General features: G+C 38.3%; 1 protein-coding gene across 11 annotated transcripts in view; it reads right to left on the bottom strand.

Annotated features, from left to right (window-relative positions):
• Positions 1 to 8,044: 8,044 nt before the first annotated feature.
• The window catches only part of usp54 (ubiquitin specific peptidase 54), a 74,730-nt gene continuing 57,941 nt past the window's right edge, over positions 8,045 to 24,833 (bottom strand). For 10 of the 11 annotated variants that reach the window (XM_004915929.4, XM_031906117.1, XM_004915930.4 and 7 more), the window contains 9 exons: positions 24,153 to 24,286; positions 22,236 to 22,409; positions 21,804 to 21,923; positions 18,242 to 18,431; positions 16,365 to 17,773; positions 15,805 to 15,923; positions 13,281 to 13,421; positions 10,984 to 11,170; positions 8,045 to 9,823 (listed from right to left, as the gene is read on the bottom strand). In XM_004915929.4, coding sequence (XP_004915986.1) covers positions 9,189 to 9,823; positions 10,984 to 11,170; positions 13,281 to 13,421; positions 15,805 to 15,923; positions 16,365 to 17,773; positions 18,242 to 18,431; positions 21,804 to 21,923; positions 22,236 to 22,409; positions 24,153 to 24,286 — 3,109 coding nt within the window. In that variant the 3' untranslated portion in view covers positions 8,045 to 9,188. The remainder of the gene's footprint in view (positions 9,824 to 10,983; positions 11,171 to 13,280; positions 13,422 to 15,804; positions 15,924 to 16,364; positions 17,774 to 18,241; positions 18,432 to 21,803; positions 21,924 to 22,235; positions 22,410 to 24,152; positions 24,287 to 24,833) is intronic. The other variant, XM_031906119.1, reaches the window with a different exon arrangement.

The raw sequence follows: 24,833 nt of genomic DNA, 5'->3' as shown, positions 1-24,833 counted from the left end.
TCCGCATCCGGCATCCTTGGGACCCACCCGACCTTACCCCGTAGCATCCGCGGCCAAACATATTGTATGGCTCTCATGGAATTACATGTTAAAATATGTGGCGTTTATGGCTCTCTCAGCCAAAAAGGTTCCTGATCCCTGTGCTAGAGGGTGCTCTGGAGGGACTCGAGAGCACCACATTTTGGGTACTGAAAAACTCGGCTTATACTCGAGTGCATATACGGTAATACTTTAAAATTAAAAAAACTATATTTAATTATATATATATATATTTGAATATATTACTATACTATATTTGAATCATTTGCTTATAATGGAGCCTATGGGAGACAAACTTTTCGTATTTTGGAGCTTTCTGGATAACGGATCCCATACCTACCGGTATATTACAAACATTATTAAATGGCAGCTATTTTGAAATCCCCCTTTTTCTGCCTTTAGAACACCCCAGTAAACAAGTCTATGTAATTTTTAAGCTGTGATCTAGAAATATAGATCAGAATTAAGTTAAAGCTTTTCAGTAAAGCACAATATTATTATTATAAATATAAATAATCATTCATACCTTTATTTATAACATTTCTGAGCACTAGTCTAGCCTCATCATTATTTAACTGATTAGTTATAAATTGATGCCCAAGAAGATTGTCAGCAGTGAGCCTTTCATTATCTGAGTTTGTTAAGCAAAGCTTTATACCTGAAATTCAATATACAAATTATACTGCAACACCTATAGGGTATTTAATTTAGGGCAGAAAATTTTTTTCATGGATAATACAAAGTACATTTTAAAGGAACAGTTCAGTGTAACAGTAAAACTGGATAAATAGATAGGCTGTGCAAAATAAAAAATGTTTCTAATATAGCCAGTTAACCAAAAATGTATAAAGGCTGGAAAGAGTGGATGTCTAACATAATAGCCAGAACACTACTTCCTGCTTTCAGCTCTCTAACCTTTAGGGGAGGAGGGGCACATTTGCTTTTGATCCTTAGCATGCAGGTCAGATTCAAAAACAAACAGTAATCTCCTATATGTCCTTCCTCACGTCACTGATTGGTTATTGACTTTTATCAGGTTAGAGAGCTGCAAAGGAAGAAGTTGCACTCTGGCTGCTACTATGTTAGGCACCCGTTCACCCAAGCATTTTTTATTTTGCACATCTATTTACCTAGTTTCATTTTTTTCACTAAACCCTTTAATTATCAGATAAGGAGTATACCGTTATACAGTGTAATGACTCTGCGTACTCCTGATGCGATAACACAAATCTACAGTAGCTGTCTGAATGATCAGGTTATGTTCTCTTTGGATCAGTACAGCGCCACAGAGCTTGTTGGCACATCCAAAATGCTGCAGGCCAGAACTGAGGCAAGCTCTGCCCCCAAACCACCTGCAATTTGCATTTTATTCACTGCGTGTGTAGTTGTGCCCATTTGGATGTATTTGGTGCAACTACTGCATTTGCAACTCCATTTCCTTTACAGTGAATCTGGAATTGCGGGGAAACGCTGCATTGTAGGGAAAAACTGTAGCTACTGCCGTCTAAAATTGCACTTTGCACACTTTACCTGCGTTCAGAAATGACCTCTTATGTTTTTATAGGCAGGATGTAGGTCCCGCAGTGTCCTTGCAATGCTGCACCAAAGTGCTCAGTTTTAAAAATACTCCCATATTTCTCTATAAATTGTAAAGGGGAGTTTTACACTGTGCAGCTCACATTACTACCTTCAGTAATATATTCCGTGACTCTCATTGTGCAGGAGAGAAGCGCAACACATATGTTCATTCACTGTCAAATGCTGTGGCAACCGTATAATATTACTGGTTAATATCAAATGGTTGAGTTAATGTTCCATACTACAATTAAGTAGCCTTTTAAAATTAACTATAGAAAAGGTTTGCTAAACAGAGTCAAGCTTTCCATTGTAAAGCCCATTGCCTTACCCACAAGCTACTAGGTATAGATTATACTTTTATTCCAAAACTTTGTTTTATGGTATATTACACTGATTTAGAATTTGATTATTAATTTTAGAAAATGTTTAAAAATCAGAGGCTGCATAGGTTAAACCTAGAAACTCCTATTTTAAACCCCAATGCATTATTTACAAAGCTACCAAATGGCTACATGTTACACTTGAGAACTTTATTTTATGGCATGTTATATAAAATTAGCACTTTCATTATAGTTATAGGAAAAGTTGAAGAAATTGAGCAGAAGCAGGTCCCAACCCTTTCAACCAACTAATTATTTTAACAAAATAATCCCACCCAAATAAATCATGTATTTGTACCTGTACATGGCTCTGGGCAACATGAATTTTGAATGTAATGCTTTAGCCATCTTTATGATGTCATTGGGTGTATGCCCTTAATATTACTTAGCCATATACATTATCCAATTGTAATTTATTTTGTTATGCTTTAGTTTTGGCACTATACATGTACAGTATAACAGCACACACCTACTGTCAGGAGATTCAAGCTACAAATTCCTCTGTCTAATTCAAATCATCTCGAATAAGGCTTCAGGAATGTTTAATACCCTGGATTTATTCTTAATTGCAAGGGAATCTTGTGGTTTGGCATTTGGCATGTATTTGCTATTCATCTTAAAACAATTCTTAATAACACCTAACCTGTATTACTGGTTTCCAAGCTTAAAATTCATCCATAAAGTAGGCATTAACTGACCACTCCTCCTAGTGAGTGTGTGTGTGTGTGTATATATATATATATATATATATATATATCTAATCATGCTGTTTTAAATAAAGGTTTTGTTTTTTTCACATGAAGTCTTGGCGGTGCTGGGCTTTTTTTGTAGTGTATATATGGATAATGTTTTGTTCCCCTTCTGATTTCAGCTTTTTCTTCTGGTTTTTCCCTGTTGTCCCTACTTTAGGGTTAAGGTCGGCATTTTTCCCCCTGTGAACCGACCAGCCCTGGGTGACATCATTAGAGCTGCATGCTAAAGAGAGCTGTGGAGGGGAAACGCCGAGTGTAGGAGGGACACCAAGAGCAGAGATGGGTGGAAGGGGGCGAGATTTGCAAGGGAAGGTGGGAAGTGGAGCGAGACCTGTTTATATGGATTTAATTTACAGTATGGTCCCATACGGAAATTACCAAACTGTATATATATATATATATATATATATATATATATAACTTGCAAGGATGATGGCACTAACAGATGAGTGATTCGTGCAATCGTATTCTAGCAAGTAGCTAAACTTACACTGCATTGGCAGGAACACCCTTTAAGTTAAAAAGAGTTTTTTGCCTAAAATTAGTTTATCTATCTACAACAGTGATCCACAACCAGCGGCTCGGGGACAACATGTTTCTCACCAACCCCTTGGATGTTGCTCTCAGTGCCCCCAAACCAGTTATTTTTGAATTCCTGACTTGGTGGCAAGTTTTGGTTGAATAAAAACAAGATTTACTACCCAATAAAGCCCCCTGTATTTGGCACCTCCATGGTAATAAAAATGATAATAATAAAAAACAACACAGTTCTTGGCAGTGGTTTTTGGACCTACAATATGTTGTGAGAAAACTTCTATACTATAGAACCTAATGTTTGTAATACTGGTAGCTTTTATCTTAAAGGGTAAATAAACTATACTATGAACTTACTTATGCAATGAATTTGTATATGTTGCACTCATATGGATATGTCCAGTTTACAACCCCAGATATCAGCACTGGCAGAAAATCTGTTCCATATATGGATAGATACCAAACCATCACACGAACTAGTAGGAAACTCAACGCTGATATTTCAAATCAACAGTCTTCTGAACAAAGCATTTACCAGTCTTGTGGTTTTATTCAGCAGAAAGAGTCCTGTGTTAATATAAAATAAGAGAATCTATACCCTTAAAGGAGAATGCAAGTCAAAATGTAAAAAGCATACTGCCCAATAGTCCTCCTATTGTTTAGTAAAAACACCACACTTTTGGCTCACCTAATCAAATATTTACTCAGTCACACTTACTTCACATTTTCTAGAACAGGCAGCCATCTCTAAAAAGGTATTCTCCCTTCCTTTCCCTCCTTGCTTCATACTGCACATGTGTTTCATTCCCTCCCCCCCCTCCCCTCTGCCAGATCCGCTTCTGATTGGCTGGTGGGCATGTGTAGCTCAGAACAGGAGACAGGATCAAGTTACACACATGCTCAGAGAATAGGAAGGCTGCCGCTGGCTGGGAGGGGGGAAGAGATTTCAGTGATGTCACTGGAGTCTTCACACTGCTGTAGGCTGCCAGAGAAGCAAGCAGGGATCTGGGAATTTAGATATGCAGTAAGTACTTAAAAAGAATGCCTTTAGACTTACTTTTAATTTATATTAACCTTTCATTGTCCTTTAATAGGTAGACTGGTAACTAATGTTGGCCAGGGAGTTCTTTATGGTGATCACATATGGAATACTCAGCACAGCAACTTGTGAGAAAGTTTACTATAGAATTTCACTGGGATAAAACAGAGCACACTTCAGTGTTATAAACCAAGAACAAAAATGGTGGAAGGAAAAGGAAACCAAAAACAACAGCAGATTATCACTAAAAACACACATTAACGAAATGTACAGTGCCACCTAGTTGCTGTTTTATATAGCACACAAATTTTAAAGGGGACCTGTCACCTAAGAAATAACTCCAAATGTATTTCTATTGTGTTTGTCAAGCACAATAAACTTTGTTTTCACTATATAAGTAATATGAATCTCCTTCAGCCTTGAAATTACACAATCAGAGCAAGCAGGCAGGCAGCAAGCTTTGCATCAGCCCAGGGGGACCTGAGGCACGTGTCTGTGCACTGGCTACACAATTAGATGGTGAGCAGGATGGGGGAAGTGAGTGCTGAATGAAAAGTGAAAGCCATTGTCACACAAAGGCAGGTAGGCAATATATCATTGACTGTTAATGCCTTTAAGAGGAGCCTGGATGAGCTCTTGAACAAGCATAGTATCCAAGGCTATTGTGATACTAATATCTATAGTTAGTATTGATGTTGGTATATATAGTTTATGTATGTGAGTGTGTAAATAGGTCAGTATAGGTTTGTGTGTGCTGGGTTTACTTGGAAGGGTTGAACTTGATGGTCTTTTTTCAACCCTATGTAACTGAGATTTTTAAATGCCATTATAATGGGTATGGATGTGGTAATAAAAGTTTCATGTTTAATTCGAAAATTACTTTTAAATATACAGCTTTTTATGTCTTGGGTACAGGTCCCCTTTAAGCATGAATGCTGTTGCATATATTCCAACAACTAATTCAAGCACTGTGGACCTCTTTGGTGACAAGGAAGCTACTGCATGGCTTGAGGTACATAGAGCATTCCGACTACTGTGTGATCAAAATGCGCCATGTGACTAAAGTGAGTGTGTAAAGATTATTGCGCCATCTGGCTTTGCTAACAATGGACATGGGCATATAGTTTGTGTTCATGGCAAGTGAATGTAACTGTAGGAACACGCCCTGCAGGAATTCCTGACCAGTGTCTCAGCTAAAACAAGCATTCTTGGAGACTTTCTCCCACCTGACACTTGGTGCTGATCCATCTGTAGCCAGTCCAGTATCATCTAACTTCTAGTTGCTGAACTTATAAATAACCCACTAAACAGGCTGGTATATTGTGGTGCTTATTTGATATCTGGCTCATGTGCGCATTTTCTATGCCATTATATTACACCACCTCATATTTGGGATGATTTGAGCAGGGATTAGTAGGTACAGCTGTTTTAGGAGGAACAAAAAGTACACATGATCTAACTTGTTAGTAAGATTTCATAGCTGATAATAAACACACACCTTATTTAATTGCAGTCTGTGAAAGAAAAGTATGTAGGTCTCCCTGTTGTATAACGCCCAGGCGCTTAAATAACAATTAAATGTAGGTGTTAAGCAGACACACTCCTATTGCAGTAAGGATGGAATAAAAATACTGGTCGAGTGTTGCATTTTTTAAGATCCGTGTCAATGAGATAAAAACTCAAGACTTAGGAGAGTGGATAGTGTTATTAAATGTCCCTTTCCAGGGAATGCTATGCAAAAAGATTAAAGGTGCCAGAATAAGGGGTAAGAGTTAAGGTGGCCATACACGCACCGATATTATCGTACGAAACCTCGTTTCGTACGATAATCGGTGCGTGTATGGCATGTCAGCGAGCCGACCGATATCGCAGGAAGCTGCTGAAATCGGTCGGCTCGCCGATCGGCCAAGTTAGAAAATTTTGATCGGGCGCCATAGAAGGCGCCTGACCAAAATTCTCCCTTCAGAGCTGAATCGGCAGAAGGAGGTAGAAATCCTATTGTTTCTACCTCCTTACCTGCCGATTCAGCCCTGAATGGTGTGTGGCGGATCTGACGATGTTTCGTGCGACCGACGGTCGTACGAAACATCGTGAGATCGCCACGTGTATGGCCAGCTTTAGCTCTAATGCCAGTGAAAGAACATTTTGTCTGCTGTAACTTTTACATCACATTTTAATCAGCTTGAAAAGATCTACCAATTGTTTTTGTCCTGGTGTTTTCAGCCCCCAAGGACACATTACTTAGTGGGATATTAACTAACTATCTTGGTTTTTTTTCCACCCGACTCAGAATTGTTGCAATCTTTTTGAGATTAACTATGCAACAAACCAGAGACATTCCCGCAATACATCATCTAAAACTTGTGGAGATCAAGTAGAGGTCAATGGCAGACGTCCTTTCCCTTCCCTAGAAAATCTTTCTTTGCTTCGAAACTTTGAAGGTTTTTGGATTTTCGACACAGGATTTTGTAGGACAGTTTGAAAAAGGTGGGATATATGTGTATAGTGTGACATGTGGAAAAACTTTTAAGTTTTTGCAACCTTTCTGCAAGTGCTTTTTTAAGTTCAGATTTTTTGATAAATGTCAGAGGTTTGTAGAAATTAGTTAATTCCAATTTTTAAAAAGAAAAAAAACAAGAATAGAGCTTTAGTAAATTTGCCACCACATCTTGTTAAATAACATAAGAGCACTCACTCTCAAACTATCATCTGGTAGCCTAGAGCATTATATTATTTGGGCAAGTTGGATATTTGTTTCTGTCTGCCGATTATTGCCTATTGGCCCCTTGTGTGGTTGGTATCAGGAATTTGATAGGACACTTACTTTCACTCAGATCAGCTCATCCAAAGAAGCTGTTTAGCGCTATCTAGATAACTTTCAAATGCTCAGAACATGGGGCAGTCGGATGAATGAGATGCACCGGGATGAGTTATAAAAAAAGAGTATAATTTTGGACCTTTGGGCCTCCAGCAGAACTAGATGTAATAGGGGGTATCAAAGATCCATATCAAAGATTGCAGGCAATGTGGTGCTAAAATGGACATAGCAGGTTGCTGAAATGGGAATAATAGGTAGGTCTTGGGTACTTTCTGGGTGCCATCTTACTGCAGGGTTTACACCCCTCTAAAAACATCACTGCACACACACACATATATCCCACCATGTGTGAACATCTAATTGGTTGCTATGGTCACTAAATAAACTCCTCTTTAAATGATCTTATTTTAGCATGAATAACCACCCAATGTTTTTGGTTTTTTTCCTGAACCTCCCCAAGTGCAGTGAACCTTGTTAATACCCACAATGCATATAACTTACTGAATATTGCAAGTTCATGTAGTGGGTTCCAACACAGCAATGTGGGGGAAGATATTGATGAAGGCCATTATCTTTGTAACAGACTTTCAAGAAAATGAAAAAAAGTACATGCATTTCCATGACATACCCGATGAGGCTATATGCAGGTTCTCCTATTTGTATGTACTTGCTAATGCTTACATGGTATAATAACCTAAATATGTTTAAGATTTATTAAACTGGGCATTTGCTATTTCTATTTGTGAGTAAAAAAGTTTTTACTTGCGGTCGCCAGTTAGAACAGCAGTTGCCCCAGCAAAGTATCTGCGCGAGTTCATGTAGGCAATGTCATTCTGATTATTATGCCCTTGCACAAGATATATCCGCCTTCCCAAAAATAAAGAACAAGACCACTGGGCAGAAGTTATGTAATAGAACTATTTCGTATATTTATTCGAAAAATACTTACAAAAGCAAATGTTTTGACACTAAAATATTTAATTTTACTCTAGAAGTTAACGTCAGTGGATTTAAGCATGCAGTGATAACAGTCTTCTGTTATAAGCATTGCTACAGATACTGGAGGAAAGGAAAAAAGGGCGGGCTTTTCTTAAACTCCCGTGGCATTGCCCCCCCCATACTATCCTCCTATTCAGTAGTCAAGATTTGTGCTTAACTAGCTGCACTTTTAATGCTGGGTTACCTTTTCAACAATTCCTGTCATAAGATTATCAGGCTTTCTACAGGTTAACTGTGCGAAGTGATCTAGATGGCCAATCAAAAATGTGCATGGCCTTAGGATTCTTAGCTTCCCTGTTATATAGGTTCCAGGCTGCTCTGGCCCTAAAAAGGTAAAGAAAAAAATACAAGGATAACCAGGATAACTATGTGCCCTGAAGGGCTGCAGTGCATGTATCAGTGAAATTGCTACGGCAATGAAGCCTTACATTTCACTTGCAGGGAACAAACATATAACAGCAAACATTTTAAGATTTTACCTAATTCCATTGCAACATATATAACTATTGCTAAATGCAGCAAGTTTCTGTATGAGCAAAGGCAAAAATTGTCAAAAATGTAGTTTGAAGTCTGACTTCCAATAGGCTGGGTAGTTTGGAAACAAATTGTGTTTACTTCTAAAGTCTCCATTAAGCAATTATTGCTGTGCGAGCACCATACTGACAGAGTACTAAATCTGCAAATGCTCTTACTGTGTGTTGGATGGAAGAAAGATCTGTCAGTGATTCAACCCTGAAGTAATTTGGAGCATTCATAATATGCAGTCCTCAACTGTGATCACATGTAAGATTACCACAGTACCTTTCCTGGCTGAGTGGGCAGTTTAAAACATAATGGGGTTCCAATTCTTGCTGATCATCTATAACACAATGTACAAGGTGACACATCACAGGCTCAAAGGTGTTAAGACAATACTGGTACAAATTCTATACAGGAATGTCCATTGCATTACAGGGCTTGCAACACTGGTCTAAGCTATAAATCTGGCAGTATATTTTGGGGTAAAATATCTTTTCATGGTCAGCTGACTGGGTGGACATCAGAAAAGATTATCGCCCATTTCTGTTCAAGGCAGCTCTCCAGCTATTTGCCCCATATAGGTCAGCAGCAGATGAGTAGGTCCTGTGGGGTGAAAATACAGGCTGTGTTTTCCTACCACCAAATTGAGTGGTAAAAGTATTATGTCTCCAGTCTTCTTCAGGTGGCATGTCTACTCTCTTCGGGCCTTGAACTCTTGACTGATTAGCCTGAGAAGTTTCCCATATATCTCCTCTACTTATGGAAGAGCTTCGTGGCATCCTCAGTGTACTGTAATCAGCAGTATCTTGAGCTTTAGGATAAGCTGAAGAGTTTGAATAGCCTCCATAACCTGAGGTTTGAGGACTTTGTGACCTCCAACCAGGTGAAGTCATGAAACTGGAATTAACCATGTGTTTGTCAGGTGCAGACCCTTGAGATGTATGACCTGACCACCGATAATGACTTGGAACATTTTGATCTCGATTGTTTGTCTGCTGCCCGAGAACAGCATAAGATCTTTGTGATGCTGTTGCAGTTGGTGTAGCACTGAGCCTAGGTGCCCTTGGAAAAGTTGCATAGCTCAGTGCCATCCTCGACTGTTCGTTACCTTGGACATTTTCACCCCTGTCAGACATAGCCAAAACTTTTTGGAAGTTGGGACCTCCTAAAAAATATACAAGAAAATGAACAATGATTAAAATATAATTTCGAAAATGTTACATATACAAATATCTCTGAATTGGTATAGCAATCAGTATATTGTTATAGTTAAGACATACGCTAGCAAGGTCACTTGTTTTGTTGGGAATTTTCAAGATATTTTATTTGTTTAAAGACAATTTACAAAAGTAGTCAATGATGCCTACAAAACATTTCAAGAAATTGATGTAACCTCTATTTCAGCTCAATAGCTGCCTTCCCGGACTAGTATCAGTAGAACATGGGTTACACTGTACTCTCTTACCCAGAATGGGCCTTCGCTAAGTGGAAGAGGAAGGTGAGGGTGTTGTGAAACTACACCTCTCTTGCTGCTATGCAGAAAAATTAAAACAGAGTGCGCCAGAGGTTCTTACAAATAAAATGGGGAGAGTCACTTTTCACCAATTTAAAGATTCATTCAATATGTAGCTTTTTTATGGCCACTCACCACATCGATCCAGTGGTCTGGGTGCAGCACCCCACCCAGACTTGTAGCAAAGGGCCACAATTTCTTGAAAGGATGGGCACTCCAAGCACCAGTGCCCGTGGTCCGATACGTAATCATAGACATATGCCTATAATTATATATCAGAAGACACAAAACATGCCAGGATTGTGAAATAAAGCTCCCTTTTAAGCACACCCACTGGTGCTTGGAGTGCCTGTCCAATCATGAAATTGTGTCTGTGACTAAAAAATTATTTAAACGTTAAATAAAACCAATGCGATTGTTTAGGCCCTAGATGGACTGATCATATCTTGGTTGGAATCAATTACAAGGTACTGTTATTACAGAGAAAAAGAAAATCTTTTTTAACAATCACAATGTCATGCCCCACTTTATACATACTAACAGCAATCCACTAAAAAAATTGTGCAGAACAGTTATTTTGCAGATATTTTTAATGTTTCCATTGTAAGATTCTTATTTATAATGACAAAACATTACAATGATCATTTGAAGCTCTAAAACAAACTAATAAAAAGAGAAGAATTAAACCCTGTAAGCAAGTTCATGAAGGTGAATGTGGTTAATGCAAATTACTCAGAGATAATGGTAATCCAGTGAAGGTACACACAAGAGGCAGATCTTGTTAGAACATGCAGGAACATTGTGAGGTTTACCTGATGGCCTGTGTGCTGCACCCACCATGCTGGGCGCCAGTCCCTCAAAGGATGGGTGCTGCAGCTGGGTTGGGTAGTGCTGGGGTTCAAAGGATAAGACAGAAGGATTTTGGGAATAAGGGTGGAAGGAGGAGCTGTGAGAGCAGTGGCTGCTGTCCATAAGCGGTTTCCTCTCATTGGGTGCCTCCTTTGAATAAATAAAAAGAAAAATTCACACAAGAACAAGATGGCTGAAGTGAAGTAGGATAACATACTGTAAATAAAACACAACGTTAAAATAATAAAGGATGAATTTTCTTTAATACAAGGCACACACACACACACACACACACACATTATATATATATATATATATATATAATTAGAGAACAGAGTGGAGCACACCCGTCACCAAAATAACAGCCCTGGGACTGAATAAAGATCCTCATTTTTTTCACATATCACATAAAGATCCCATGAGTGCCGTCACTACCTACTACTATATTTGTTACTGTAAATGCACTGACACCCAGGTATTGGCTCTATTTGTCAGTGTGCTGCTTAATGACTACTCTTCAAATTATTAATGTACATAAAAAGTTCCCTATAGGTCATGTTGATAATTTTTCACTGATAGGGCTGCTTTTGTAAGTAATTGTTACTTGAAGTCCCTCAGCCTGACTGTTTTGCCAGCCTGACTGTCCCTTCTCAGCCTGTCAGTTATAGCTTCTAAAGCTAATGGCCTACTGCTGCACAAATATGGCAGCCCCCTCATAGAGGGCCATGGGGGATCAGATAGGAAATGTAAAAGCATTTGGCAAATACTTTTGAGGCAAAATTATAAATAGCATGCAAAAACAATGTTATGATAGATGTAAAAAATGGTTTAATTTTTGGTGTCAGTATCTCTTTAATGGAGTGCGCAGTACTTTTACTTTTACTTTTTTTTTTCACTATACTTGCTGTATTAATTTGTGTGTGAGAAGACTCTAATGATGGTCAGCAGAGGTGGAGAAGGGCCAACTAGCTATGACGACTGGAGCAGATTCTACTAAATGGGGTAAAACTGCTCTTTTTTTTCTTTTGGGTAGGATGATTCTTTATGCATATAATAAGCTGTGTGATTCTACAGCGGCTACTAAATAAAATAAAGTTACTGTCTTGCATAAAAAAGTACATTAACTTGAGGGATGAAAATGAATATCCCTCAAGTATGATGATAATGTTTGCCTCTTGTAAGGCAAAGTATGATAATAAAGTATAATTATACCGTTTATCTCTGGTAAGGCCTCACCTTGAGTATGCAGTGCAGTTTTGGGCTCCAGTCCTTAAGAAGGATATTAATGAGCTGGAGGGAGTGCAGAGACTGCAACTAAATTGGTGAAGTGGATGGAAGATTTAAGCTATGAGGTTAGACTGTTAATGTTGGCGTGTTTTCTCGCCAACATTTCATGATTACTCTTTACAAGTACAATGGATGAAATTATAGACTGACAGCGTGGGCTTTTTTTTCCACAAAAAAACAAACAAACCAGAGTCCCCTCTTTAGATTAGAGGAACGGAACTTTCATTTGAAGCAGAGTAGGTGGTTTTTCACTGTAAAGGCAGTGACGTTGTGATGGCAGATTCTGTTTCACAAAGGATTCGTGGTTCGAACAAACCCAAAAATAATGTATTCGGTGTATCCCTAGTTTATATACGTGAGTGTATATATAGGTCTGTAGAGGTTTGTGAATATATGTGCACTGGGGTTGGTCAACTCGGGGTTGACCTCAGGTTGGACTATGTAACTATGTAAACATCAATAAATGTGGCAAATTAACTAGCAGTTGGACATATTTTTTTATAGATATTAAGAGTTAAACTCAATGGTGTGTGGCTTTTTGTCAAACTAAGTTACTATGTATATTACTAATTTTATTATATTACTATTAATAATACAATATAAAACGGACACACAAATAATACACTGAAGTGCGATATGAGGTCTTAACTTGGTTACTTGCTCTCCTACTACTAGAATAATAGCTGTTCAGTGAAGAAAAGTTTATTCATTATGAGCAGACATAAAATATGATAACACATTTCTTAATGCTCTGTAGAAACTGGTAATATAACAGTGCACAGTTTATCATTTTATTGCTATTAGTAAAAAGTGCCAAGCAGTGGTTTTCACACAACCAATGAAGACGGCAGCAGTTTGTTAGGGAAATCAAGCAAGAAATTGATAAGTTAAGCTTGCGTTTGTGTAGGAGAAGGTTTAACGTGATCTTATCATAATGTGGACCAAATCGCTTCAGACAGGGAGAGCTACTTACAAAGCTCTGAGAAGAGACAACTGCCTCTTCTTTGCCACTGATGACTGTCCCACTGAGGCTGCGAGCCAGGCGCCGGAAATTCTCTGCACTGTACAGCTCATCGTCCTCAGACTCCCTGCTTTGGTCCCCGCCATGAGTGACCTGCAGGTGTACACAGAATTTGCAAAGTCGAAGAAAGGCTCAAAGTATCACCTGAAAACTCTGTTTCTGAACCAAATCAGTTCATGTTTAGTCCAGAGCTGGAAGAATTTTCAGACTAGTATTAATTCATAAAGCAAAAGTATAGTGCAGATTAGAAAGCCAAAGCAAGCAAGACTTTTTAGTAAAACCATGTTAGGTACTAAATAAAGACTTGGTAATGTTATTACACTGCATTTCTATATAAATAACCTCTGTAAATGCTGTGTGAAATGCTGTTATAACATTAATAATTTCCTTTTCAGTGTATGACAGTGTTTCCAGATATGAAAATCAGTAAATAAATAACTATTATACCAGCAACACAGTAAAGGAGAAGGAAAGGTAAAAACTCAGTAAGCTTTATCAGAAAGGTGTAAATACAGCCATAAGCACTCACAGAAAAGCTGCACTGAGTCCTCTGTCAAGAGATTTCTTGGGTCTGTTTTCCTCTGCTAGAGATAAGCAGCTCTCTCCCCTCTCCTGCTCCCCCTCCCTCAAGAATGCTAACAACTCACTCCCCCCATTAGGAATGTTTACCTGAGCCAATCAGCAGGAAGCTTCCTCATAGTCTTACAAACTGAGCATATACACCGGTCTTGGTGCAGGAGCGAGGCATTATGGGAACTTTCTTTACAGAGATCAGCATTTATTTTTCCTATGAGGATTCTGATCATCTGAATGGGAGAAATATGGGGAGACTTGCACAGGATTTTGTTTCTTCTTTTTTGATATCAGACTGCCTGCTCCTAGAACCATGCTTCAGGGCATTAACTCAAGTCTGCTCTGTTTGCTCGTCTCTACCTCCCTTCTACTGTTACCCCTCCCAACTGTTTCACGGAAGCTACTGAGACCAAGCGAAAATGGCAGCATCTTAAACAAATGGAGGAAGTTCTAGGGCTGTTTACTCAGGTATGGTAAAGCATTCTGCAGAATAAATAAAGCATTTTATCTTGCATTATTATGGCTAATCTATTGGCAGTAAAATGCCTTTCCTTCTCCTTTATTCAAAGCATCACATCACCCAATGATACAAAATATTTTACAGCTCTACTGTACAGTCTTTCCATACAGATCTGTAAAGTTACCTTCAAGTTCTGATTATAGCTTGTTATAGCTACTGTGAGCTAAAATGCTTATATACTTGTGCGATTTTGTTTTTTAGTATACAAAAATTCAGTAAGGATGAATAAGCAAATAACCCTAAATAAATGAGTTTACAATGGTGCACAGAGTATTTATTGCCTTTTAGTCATGCTAACCAGTTATATGAGTGTTAATCGTTAATACTGTTTATGACACCTATTAACATATTACCACAAATTAAACAATCTTCAGAAATATGATAAGGAAATGGATTTTCAGTTTTTACTTTATGGCAGAGACCATTATGACAAAGGCGGGGCCTTTAAAACAGTCACCTGGCTCAGTCAACAGCAAGGTTTGGTCATAAAGACTGTACAGCTTTATTAACCTGTTTAGCCTACAAACTGCTGCATGGGTCAGTCCCATGATCTGACTGATTTTATTTTGGTGATCATCACAAAATCAGAGGTACACTTAACAGTGCTGCAACTGTTTAGGGTTGACTGGATAGGTCAAACCAAGATTTCAGCAATATTGAGCTATAAGCTTATTACACAACATCAGATACTGTCCAATACAGTTAATCATGTGATTTGACCAAAACCTGTATTTTGAGGCCATAATGGAAAGATTATCTGGGCAATGGGGAATGAACTGTAGGATGCAATAGAATATATAGTCTACATCCCACTGGTTCTTGAAATGTTTTGCCTGTTTTGGATATTACAGCTTTATAGCACTCTTAATGTGCGCAGCAAATTGATACCCCAACAAAAATTACAAACTTTCCCTTTTTATGTTGTTTTTCCTGCAGCATCTTTAAGAAGTCCATTTTTGAAGCGATTTGTATTCAGTAAGCAGGTGTCATTCATTTCACAACTGCCATTTGATCTAGACAGTGGCATTGTATAGTTTACATTTGGTCTTCAATTTTATTTTGTGGGTGCTGAATGAACTTTTGTTTCTGCAGCACTCCAATGTGAAATGTCAATGCCTGTCTGGTTGCTAGGGTCTCACTAACCCTTGCAATAAGACAATGGTTTGGAAGTCAGAATGGAAGATGAAAAGAGAAGGGCTTTAATACAAAGAAAAAAAAAATAAAAAAATACATCACTCAAAAATCATCTTGTGAAACCAAAGGCAAAAACTTGAGAAACCATAATATACAAACACTAACGGAAAAGTTGCTAAAAGTAGGACAATCTGAAATATACAAAAACGTATTTTAAAGGTGAACCTCCACTTAAAAATCCAGTGTTACCTTTGGCACAGGTGAAAATGTGGTTCCACTAAGATTGTGCTCCATTTCTTTTGTGGGCGTCCTTGAAAGACCTTTACCAGCAGTTGTCTGCACCCTCCTTCCAGCTGTGTTTTCCAGAACTAGGAGATAAAGTGTGACATAAATTTGCTAGGACAGGTAGGTGTAGGTATGGTACCCCTTCTCCAGCATCCCAGTGTCTGAAAGGCTTTAAATGCTAACATGACTGCAAACCCGCAACTAGCTCCATAAGGAGGACCAATTTGCTCCAATGCTGCCAGGTCTGGATATAGGTTGTAAGCCTCCTCATTTCAGACCTAGAGCTATTAGTAGGAGGAAGCAGAGGAGGCAGGAGTTTTAACTGGCAAAACTCTACTCTTCCAGCTAATGGATGCTAATACATGCAGGAAACACAATATGACGTTATATAAAAAAAAACAGTTTCAGAATTTTTTTGAGCTGCATCTCGTTAATAATTTGATGGTTAGATGCAACTCTTATATTGCATGGATGATGACACAGCATAAATAGTACTTCACACATTTGTTAAATATAATACTCACGTGGTTTTCCAAATCCTTGTCTTGCATTTTCTGACCTCCACTGCATATTCCGGTTTGGACAAGCCTGTAGGCTAGCATTATATAAAGTTTGCAGGTCTGAGATCTCTTCATCCCGATTCCACTCCTGGCGCAGATCAATTGAACTTTTTGATAAGCCATACCTTATTGACTTTGGTTTAAGAGATACAGTGTGTCCAACTTTAGGTTTATCACCTATACTCTCCAGTTTATCATTATAATATCTGGTGACATCTTCAGCCCACTGCTCCATGGGCACAGAGCCAGGTAAATGGACAGTGCTTGCAAATTTAACTTTTTTCCCTCCTTTATAGAAAAGTTTACCTTGGTTAAGTGGAGCATTAACAACCCATCCAGGCGTTTCTTTCTTTTCAGAGCCATTATTTTGGTTATCAACAAGATGTATACTGGAACCCTTTATGTCAAAAGACCTGCCCAGGCAGTCTGGTGAGAGGTCTATCTGTTCTGTGCAGCTAGCTTTGTTTTCATGAATTACAAGGGGCTGCAAACTGGATTTATTATCCAAAGGACTGAAAGATTGCTGTTCTGGCAGTGGCTTTTTCTCACCAATATCAACACCAGTACAGTTTACACCAAAATTGTTTAGTTTTGGTGAGCCCCCCTGGAGCCTTTGAAACTGTTCTGCTAGAGAGCGTACTAACCCCTTATTCTTTGGTGCCTCAGATTTGCAAGGTTCTGGACCGCAAAGTTCACCTTGCTTGTCTAATAATGCCTCATGACTATTTGCACTTGAGCACAAGTTGGCTTGTTGAAGGCTGAGGCTGGTGTTACCAGGTGGAGTGATGTCATTACAGGAACCCATCTGTTTATTACTTTCACCAGTTTCAGTACTAACACATTTGTCTGTGCTAACAGATTTATTACAATGACTGGGTGGGTTGCTTCTATCAGGAGACTGAGTCTGTGTTCGGCGTGCCCACGGAAATAGCAATGATGGTAAAGAACCAGATTTAATCCCACTTAGTTTCACCTTATGCAATGTTAGAAGGCCTTCTTTTCCTTCATTTTCCTCTCCCACCTTACATTTATCAGGGCTGACATTCTTTACCCTTTCTGTTTTTGTTTGTTCATTTACTAGGCCTTGGCTATAAGCTTCTGATTTCACCTTATTCTCAAACACTGCTTCCTTTGGAGATGAGACAAGACCTTCAGAATCGAGACTGTTATATGGAGCCAGAAAGTTAGAAAACGCTTTGCTATGTGGGCTTTGCTCAGAAGCTGACAAGTTGGAAGACTCAGAGGACAATGGAAGCAACTCATGGCTACAAGCTAACGGGTGGAATAATGGATTGGATGGGTAGTCCTCCTTTGTGTTGGTCTCCAGCATTACCGGTCTGTTCACTGGAACTTGTTCCGAGATAGCCTGGTCACTAAAAATTAAACATTTTTGACACGTTATTAGCAACTAAAATATATGAGTTATAAGTTGTAAACAAAGGCTTCCATTATGCAATCAGAAGATCTCTGTACACAATGCAGCAGACACCATAACATTAACACTGAATTTAAGCGGCTCCAGCTTAAAAAAATGTAACATTTAAATGGACCAAGCAACGGCAAAATGCAGCATAATAATCAGGCTTCTCTACTGTATCAATTTGAGAGGCTAGTGACTTTTTGTTATCAGCATAGACTGCGTTATTTGGAAGAGTAACTGCAGTAAGGTTACCAAGGTAGCCAACCTTTTGAATATGTAATATATTTCAACAAGAGGTGTATAGTAAATATTTCTTGATGGTAGGCTTAAATAAGATCATTTCTGTTTTGACCTTTAAATACAGAAATCAAAGAATAATTCACTAGTCCATGCCTAGTTAAGGAAGTTACACAGCAGCTACCTTGTAGATTGGTTTATAGCTTCCCCCTGTGGCAAGGGGTAATCTGGTGATGGCGGCTGAGGAATTGTCGGCAGCTGCATGCGGTCCTGAAGACTCCGTGCTTTTCGTATGCACATTTGCAACTTCTTATCTGCTATGGCTCTGCAGTGAGTGCTAGATCTGGCATCATGCATGGCAAATCTGATTTTAGCTAAAATGCAAAAGAAAACATAGCAGAAACAAATGCAGCACACACAAAAAGAAGAAAAAAAAAATCGGATGCAGAAAGGAGCATAACATGAACACATGCACTACAGAAAAACAAAACAAATAATGTTTTTCAGTTGATTAACAACAAACATTTATGTATGCAGCGAATGCATCCTAAAATGTTGCTTGAACCAGCCTTATGAATGTAAAACAAGCTGGGGTGGGAACAGTCTCCATATTATCTCTGTGACCTGTCCTAAAATCAGGTTTTTTTTTTGGTGGGGGTGGCGGATTTCAAGAGATGGCCAATGAAATGTTATTAAAAAAAACCCACAACCACCCAATAATAGTTAGATTAGCAAAGGAAGCTTTGGAGAAAACTAAGACTCATAAGATTTTAAGTGTGTGACCTGTGCCTAACAAAGTGGCTTGCTACCTATGAACTTCAGAATGATGCATTCAGTGCACAGACACTGAACTGGGGTTATGCTGTATTGTAATGTAAAGATTCTCAAAATAAGCTACACCTTAAATGTGGAAAGTCACAAGCCAGCAAATCAAAATGCTTCTATAAGCCAGTATGATAAGAAGAAATCTCTGAAGGGTTACATATGACTCTGAAACGAGGTGCACACATCCACTTTATTTAGCAACAGGGATAGTGACTCCTTTAATAAATAGCCTATAAATGTCACCAATCACAGCAGAGTCCTGTCTACTGATAGTAAAACAAGGTCTTGTTTGAACAAATTTAGATGACATTTCTCAGATAGGATCAAGCAGTTTAGTATAGTTAGGAGAAAATTATCTGTGAGACAGTTTCCTATTTACTGTATGTAAAACCTTACTAAGGTTCAATATCTGTACATAGGTTTTAACCTATGATTTTGAATAAAATGGCTCCTCATGAGAGCAAGGACAATAGTTAGTAGCTACTGAGATCGTTATCTGTGGCCCAGTTTCCATGTCAACTTCTGTGCATAGCATCTCCCCTTGTTTCCAGATTAAATGGATCTGATTCTCTAGTGACAGCAAACAGAACAGATGGCAGCCATCACTTTCTGCGTCCTTGTTCACTGCTGATAGAGTTACTTAAAGAAAGTTGTTTAGAACAAGCGAATTGCACTTTAGCCAATGCCAATTCTTTGCTGACCTAATTCTCCTTATTGACATTTATGGTTTCTGCCAACAGTGTAATGAATATAAAAAAAAAATTACAAAAAAAAACACTCCCGAACTTTGTAAATATGTTGATTAGCTTTTTTGTAATGCATTATTTATGGGACTGTATGCACTAATTCATGACAGCAATGAAGTTTATAAATATAGGTATTTGACTTATTTTACAGCAACTTTTTCAGCATAAAATATTGTACACAACTGGAGTGAGTCAAAAAAGCAAATAATAATATATATGTATATGTATATATATATATATGACCTAGTTTTATTATTCTTATGACATTGATCATTGCTCCTTTTACCAGGGTCAGCTGCACTATAAGTTGCAATAAGTTATGCAACCCATAACTTACCTTTTAGGTTTTTTTTAGCGTGGCCCTCTTTCACCAAGCCAAGCACATTTGTACTAGACCTTTTACACAGGAGTGCTGCACTGCAAATACAATTTGCCTTGGAAGAATGGGTGGAGAAGTGCCTAGATGACAGAAGACTGCTAGACTTTAAGGCACAGCAGCCCAATATCATAAGATTAAATCCATATCAACTTATGGGCTTTAACTGCCTGAATAATTAAACTAAACTAGCAATTAGGTGTTATTGGGCATATTTGTGTCATTCAGCCATATTTCACATTTATATTTAAAAACACACAAGAATGTTAATGTTTGCACATCTATTTTTTATGCTGTGTCTCCAAGTGTTAATGAATAATTTTGAATAATTTTGTGAATAATTTTGTCAGTTGTAGTAGGAATTTGAATTATATCTGTAGCAAACTGTGATTCAGAGAATTCCTACAAAGATAACAGAAGCATTGCTTCCCTCTTATTATTGTAATGTTTGTGAATGACATTAAAGTGCTGCTAAAATTACTGTTTATTCTACTTGTGCATTTATTGATAAAAGTGTTTTTCCAAGTGCTGTGGTCGGCTAGTTATACATATAAAATAATACAAAAAAAATCTACTGCGTAGAATTGTATGAAAATAAGAATTCTTTGCAAAGAAGTCTATGCAGCCATTCAGTAAGCTGGGACAAATGCCAAGGAGGGCTATCCCTGGCCCATATGCCTCCGGGTATGGAACCATGATGTAGAATGTACATGCACTTGCATGTTTTCTTTTACATGAATTCAGTTCAGAGTGCTGGCACTGCTTCATTTTTAAATCAGAACCTTTAGTTTCATTGCCAATATACATATCTGATTTTCTGCGGTACAAATTGAGGGACAGTATCAATCTATTACAGCAGTTTCTTTAAATATATATTGTATGTATGTTCAATGTTAGTTAGATGTGTAAAAACGACATTTATTTGGCCTATCAAAAATAACGTTTACAGGTATGGGACCTATAATCCAGAATGCCCGGGACCATGGGGTTTTCTGGATAAGGGATCTTATCCATACCTTAAGTCTGCTAAAAAAAAAAATTAAACATTTAAACCCAATAGGACAGTTTTGCCTCCAATAAGGATTAATTATATCTTAGTCGGGGTCAAGTACAATTTTATTATTACAATGAAAAAATTATTTATAAAAAGTGGAATTGTTTCAATAAAATGGAGTCTATGGGAGATGGCCTTCCCATAATTGAGCTTTCTAGATGTGGGTTTCCAGATAATGGATCCTATAGCTGTATTTATAAAAACAGATTATGTTCTATTTCTTTAGCCTCAAACAGTCAGTGCAATAGGAGCAATTGTGGCTGTGATTAGTGTTCACAGAACATTTATGGATTGTTTTCTATGCACTGGAAGAAGCCAGTTTAGCAGAAGAAAACTGGTAGCAGGATCCAACATTACCTGATGTGAAGACACTCTGAGAAATATCCTGCATTACAGTTTCATTAGATACAGAGCAATAATGGAATACATTTATGCAAGCATGTTCTGTTCAACCTATAACAGGTTTTTGTAATATGTTATAACGGTTTTTTGTTATTATTTGAACTTCAGAGCTCTGTTCCCACACTGCAAAGCACCTGCTGATTTAGCACAAGCTGGTCAGAAAAAGCAGAAAAGCAGAAAACTGCTATAAAATACTTGCAGGGTTAGGCAATGCCAAACACTTTCATTCAAATAAGGATATTAACAGGCCCTTTTCCAGTCAACAGTAGAGCCAGAAATGTTAGACATGCATGTAGAAGAGCACAGCAAGAATAAAATAGTTAATTGAACTTGTGTTACTTACAAATAGCTTCATTACACAAAGCCAGCGCTGAAGTGTAATCTCCCTTCTGTTCCAGTCTCACTGACTGCTCATACACAGAATCTGCTTCTTGCATAGATCGCTCAAAGCTTTCACTTCTACCTGTATTAACCAAAGACGAGCATTACAAAATTTAAGCAAAGGGATGTCCGATTAATTATGGTGCACAGACAGTGGTAGAAAACTAGTAAAATATTCAGAAATGTTCTTTTTGCCACTGGATGAGATAAAAAAAACAAAGACAAGAGTCAGGAATTGGTGGCAGCTGTAGATAAAGCAGGCAGCTTCCCAGAAAGCAGCACAAGCCCAAGGACCCCAATTACAATGTTAATTAGCCATATTAATCAGTCAAATGTGCACAGCTATATAAAACGTATATCAAACAAATACAATAGTGATGTGGAAGCAAAGTACCCTGATTCTGTAATTCATCTAAATCCAAAAACCGTTTTGGTCGTGGATTGAATCCCATTGCAGCCTCAATTTCCTTCTCCCGCTTCCATCGCAGTTCCTGTTCTCGTGCCCTCCTTGCCACCTCCTCCTGTAGTTCATCAAGTTCACTCTTCATAGGTACATTGCTTTCAACTGCTGTAGTATTAAAGTTAATATCAGATCAAAACTTAAAATTTAGCTATGCAATGTGAAAACAACAAAACAAAAAACGGTAAAATTACAGAAAAAGCATTCCTCAGTTTCAAATGATCCTTCTCCTACTCATAGCTAGCAGGCAGAAACACTATAAGTTAAATCACAGCAAACATTTTCTCATTCAGAGAGGACAGGCAAAAGCACTCACATGCTATTTCCAAGAATGTAGAAACCATCAAAAAAGTTCTCTCGCCCCACAGAAGGCATGCAGAATCACTGAAATTCTCCCTAAAGATTTTCCCATAGCCTTAGAGGTTATACGTGTTTTTCTTGCGTGCTGACCATGGTGTTCCAACCTGAACCTCTCCAACAATGACAACAACTAGCTAATTTGAGCGGGCCCCTACTGTTGAATGCAAGTATGCACCTTCTTCTCTGTCACAGGCTGCATCAAAGTGCATCAACCCTCAACTATAATTCAAGCACATGACATTGCTAAGTCCAACACCTCCTGAGCAACTATAAGAAGGGGGTTAAGTGTTTCTGCCTACATGTTATGGTAAGGGAAATTTCTTGCCTGAGTTAGGTCCATGTGGATTCCACTAATACATAGTTCTTGTCAATGGCAAGAATACAGGACAACTAAATAAGCAAAATAGCGAAATGGATGCAATGTTTTCTTCGGTATAGAGTTGTTTGTGGACCTACCAACAAAAGCCCATTCAAGCAAAGTGTATACAATGGAATGGTTGTACAATAGGAACTATATGGCTAAAAGTGTCCAGCAACTTTCAACACCCTCTCTTAAATCTCATGTTTTAAATTTGAACACTTTTTGTTCCAAATGGTCTCTGGAAGTAACTTCAGAAGAAGAAATACTCATTAGGAACCATTTTTGTGTATTAGCTTCTATAATCTAGTCTGGTAAACTAGTGAAGAGGTCACTTCAATGGACACTGGAGCAGTGGAAATGTGTGTTTCTAGAGTGATAAATGTGCCTCACCATATGACAGTGTCAAAGATAAGCTCAGGTTTCACAAATGCCACACACACTGTATGTGTGAAACTGACTGCAAGGTTTGATACAGGAGGAAGAGTGGACTGGGTTTTTTTTTTTTTTTATGATTTTGGCTTGGCCCCCAGATCCGGTAAAAGCAAAACTTAACGCTACAGTCTACAATGAGGATACCTTGATAGTTCTGTATTTTCTTCACTGTAAACTATGTACAAAGTGAAGTCAATATAAAATATGAATAAGGTTTGCTGAGACTGTAGTGGAAGAAGCTGAGTGGCCTGCACAGTCCTGACCTCAACCCAAATTTAGACCTGAGGGATGAATAGGAATGCCAACTTAAAGTCAAGCTTGCCTGGCCAACAACAGTGGCCAAATTCCAACTGTGTATTGAAATACCTAAGCATAGATGTATCTATTTTTACTGTTTAACTTATAATAACTATAGCCCTGTTTTTGTTTACACCTTATAAAGCACTGCGTAGAATTGTGATGCCATATAAATACATATGTACATGCATTACATTTACTTTGCATTATGCAACTATTGTGGAAACCACTGATCAGAACCTAATATATTTAGGAAGCAAATCCTTTGTGTGTTAACCAGACAATCATTAAACATATATTTATAAGTTAGCACCAGACCTTTTGCTTATATAGATTTAACAAAAATGCAAATATGAAACATATAAAAGTTCATTAGATTTGTTCACATATAGGTCTCTTACCCATGTGTGTTGGATGGACCTTCACCCAGACACTGGAAGCAGAATCTGCCATGTCTAATGCACTGCTGCTCTGAGATTTCGGAATGTTTCGCCATGTAGGAGCTGTACCTGGACTTTTCCTTGAGTGATATTCCCTTAAAGTGCAAGCAACAATACCATATAGTAGAATGCCTTAGAGGATTGTCATGCACAGAGCAGAACAGTTTGGAAAACCAATTAACATACCAACCAACTGGATTTTTAGGAACAAAACTGAATTTCAGGACACAAAAGGGACAGTGCTTAGTTACAAAACATAAAGAATGGATGGAGTAAAGGTGGCCATACACATTAACATCCGTTTGTTTAGCGAGGTTGCCAAACAAGTGGATCTCCTCCCGACATGACCACCTAAGGTAGGCAATATCAGGCTAATTCGATCATTTGGCCCTAGGCTTGGCCCGTTGGACCAAGGACTACATCAATGAGCCAATGTGGTGCCCGATCCAATGGCAAAATTAAACCTGTCCAATCAACAACTAGCCAATTCTTAGCCATATATGGATCTGGGGGGCACATCAGGGGCCCCATATACAGGCAGATAAGCTGCCAAATTGGTCTAAAGCACTTGAATCAGAAGCTTAAATTTGCCTGTGCACAGTCACCTTAAAATTTGGGATGAAGACTGCTTATTTCTCCATC

The sequence above is a fragment of the Xenopus tropicalis genome, chromosome 7 (assembly GCF_000004195.4).
Source record: "Xenopus tropicalis strain Nigerian chromosome 7, UCB_Xtro_10.0, whole genome shotgun sequence".
NCBI classification, from domain to species: domain Eukaryota; kingdom Metazoa; phylum Chordata; class Amphibia; order Anura; family Pipidae; genus Xenopus; species Xenopus tropicalis.
This window is presented reverse-complemented; position numbering and strand designations above follow the sequence as displayed.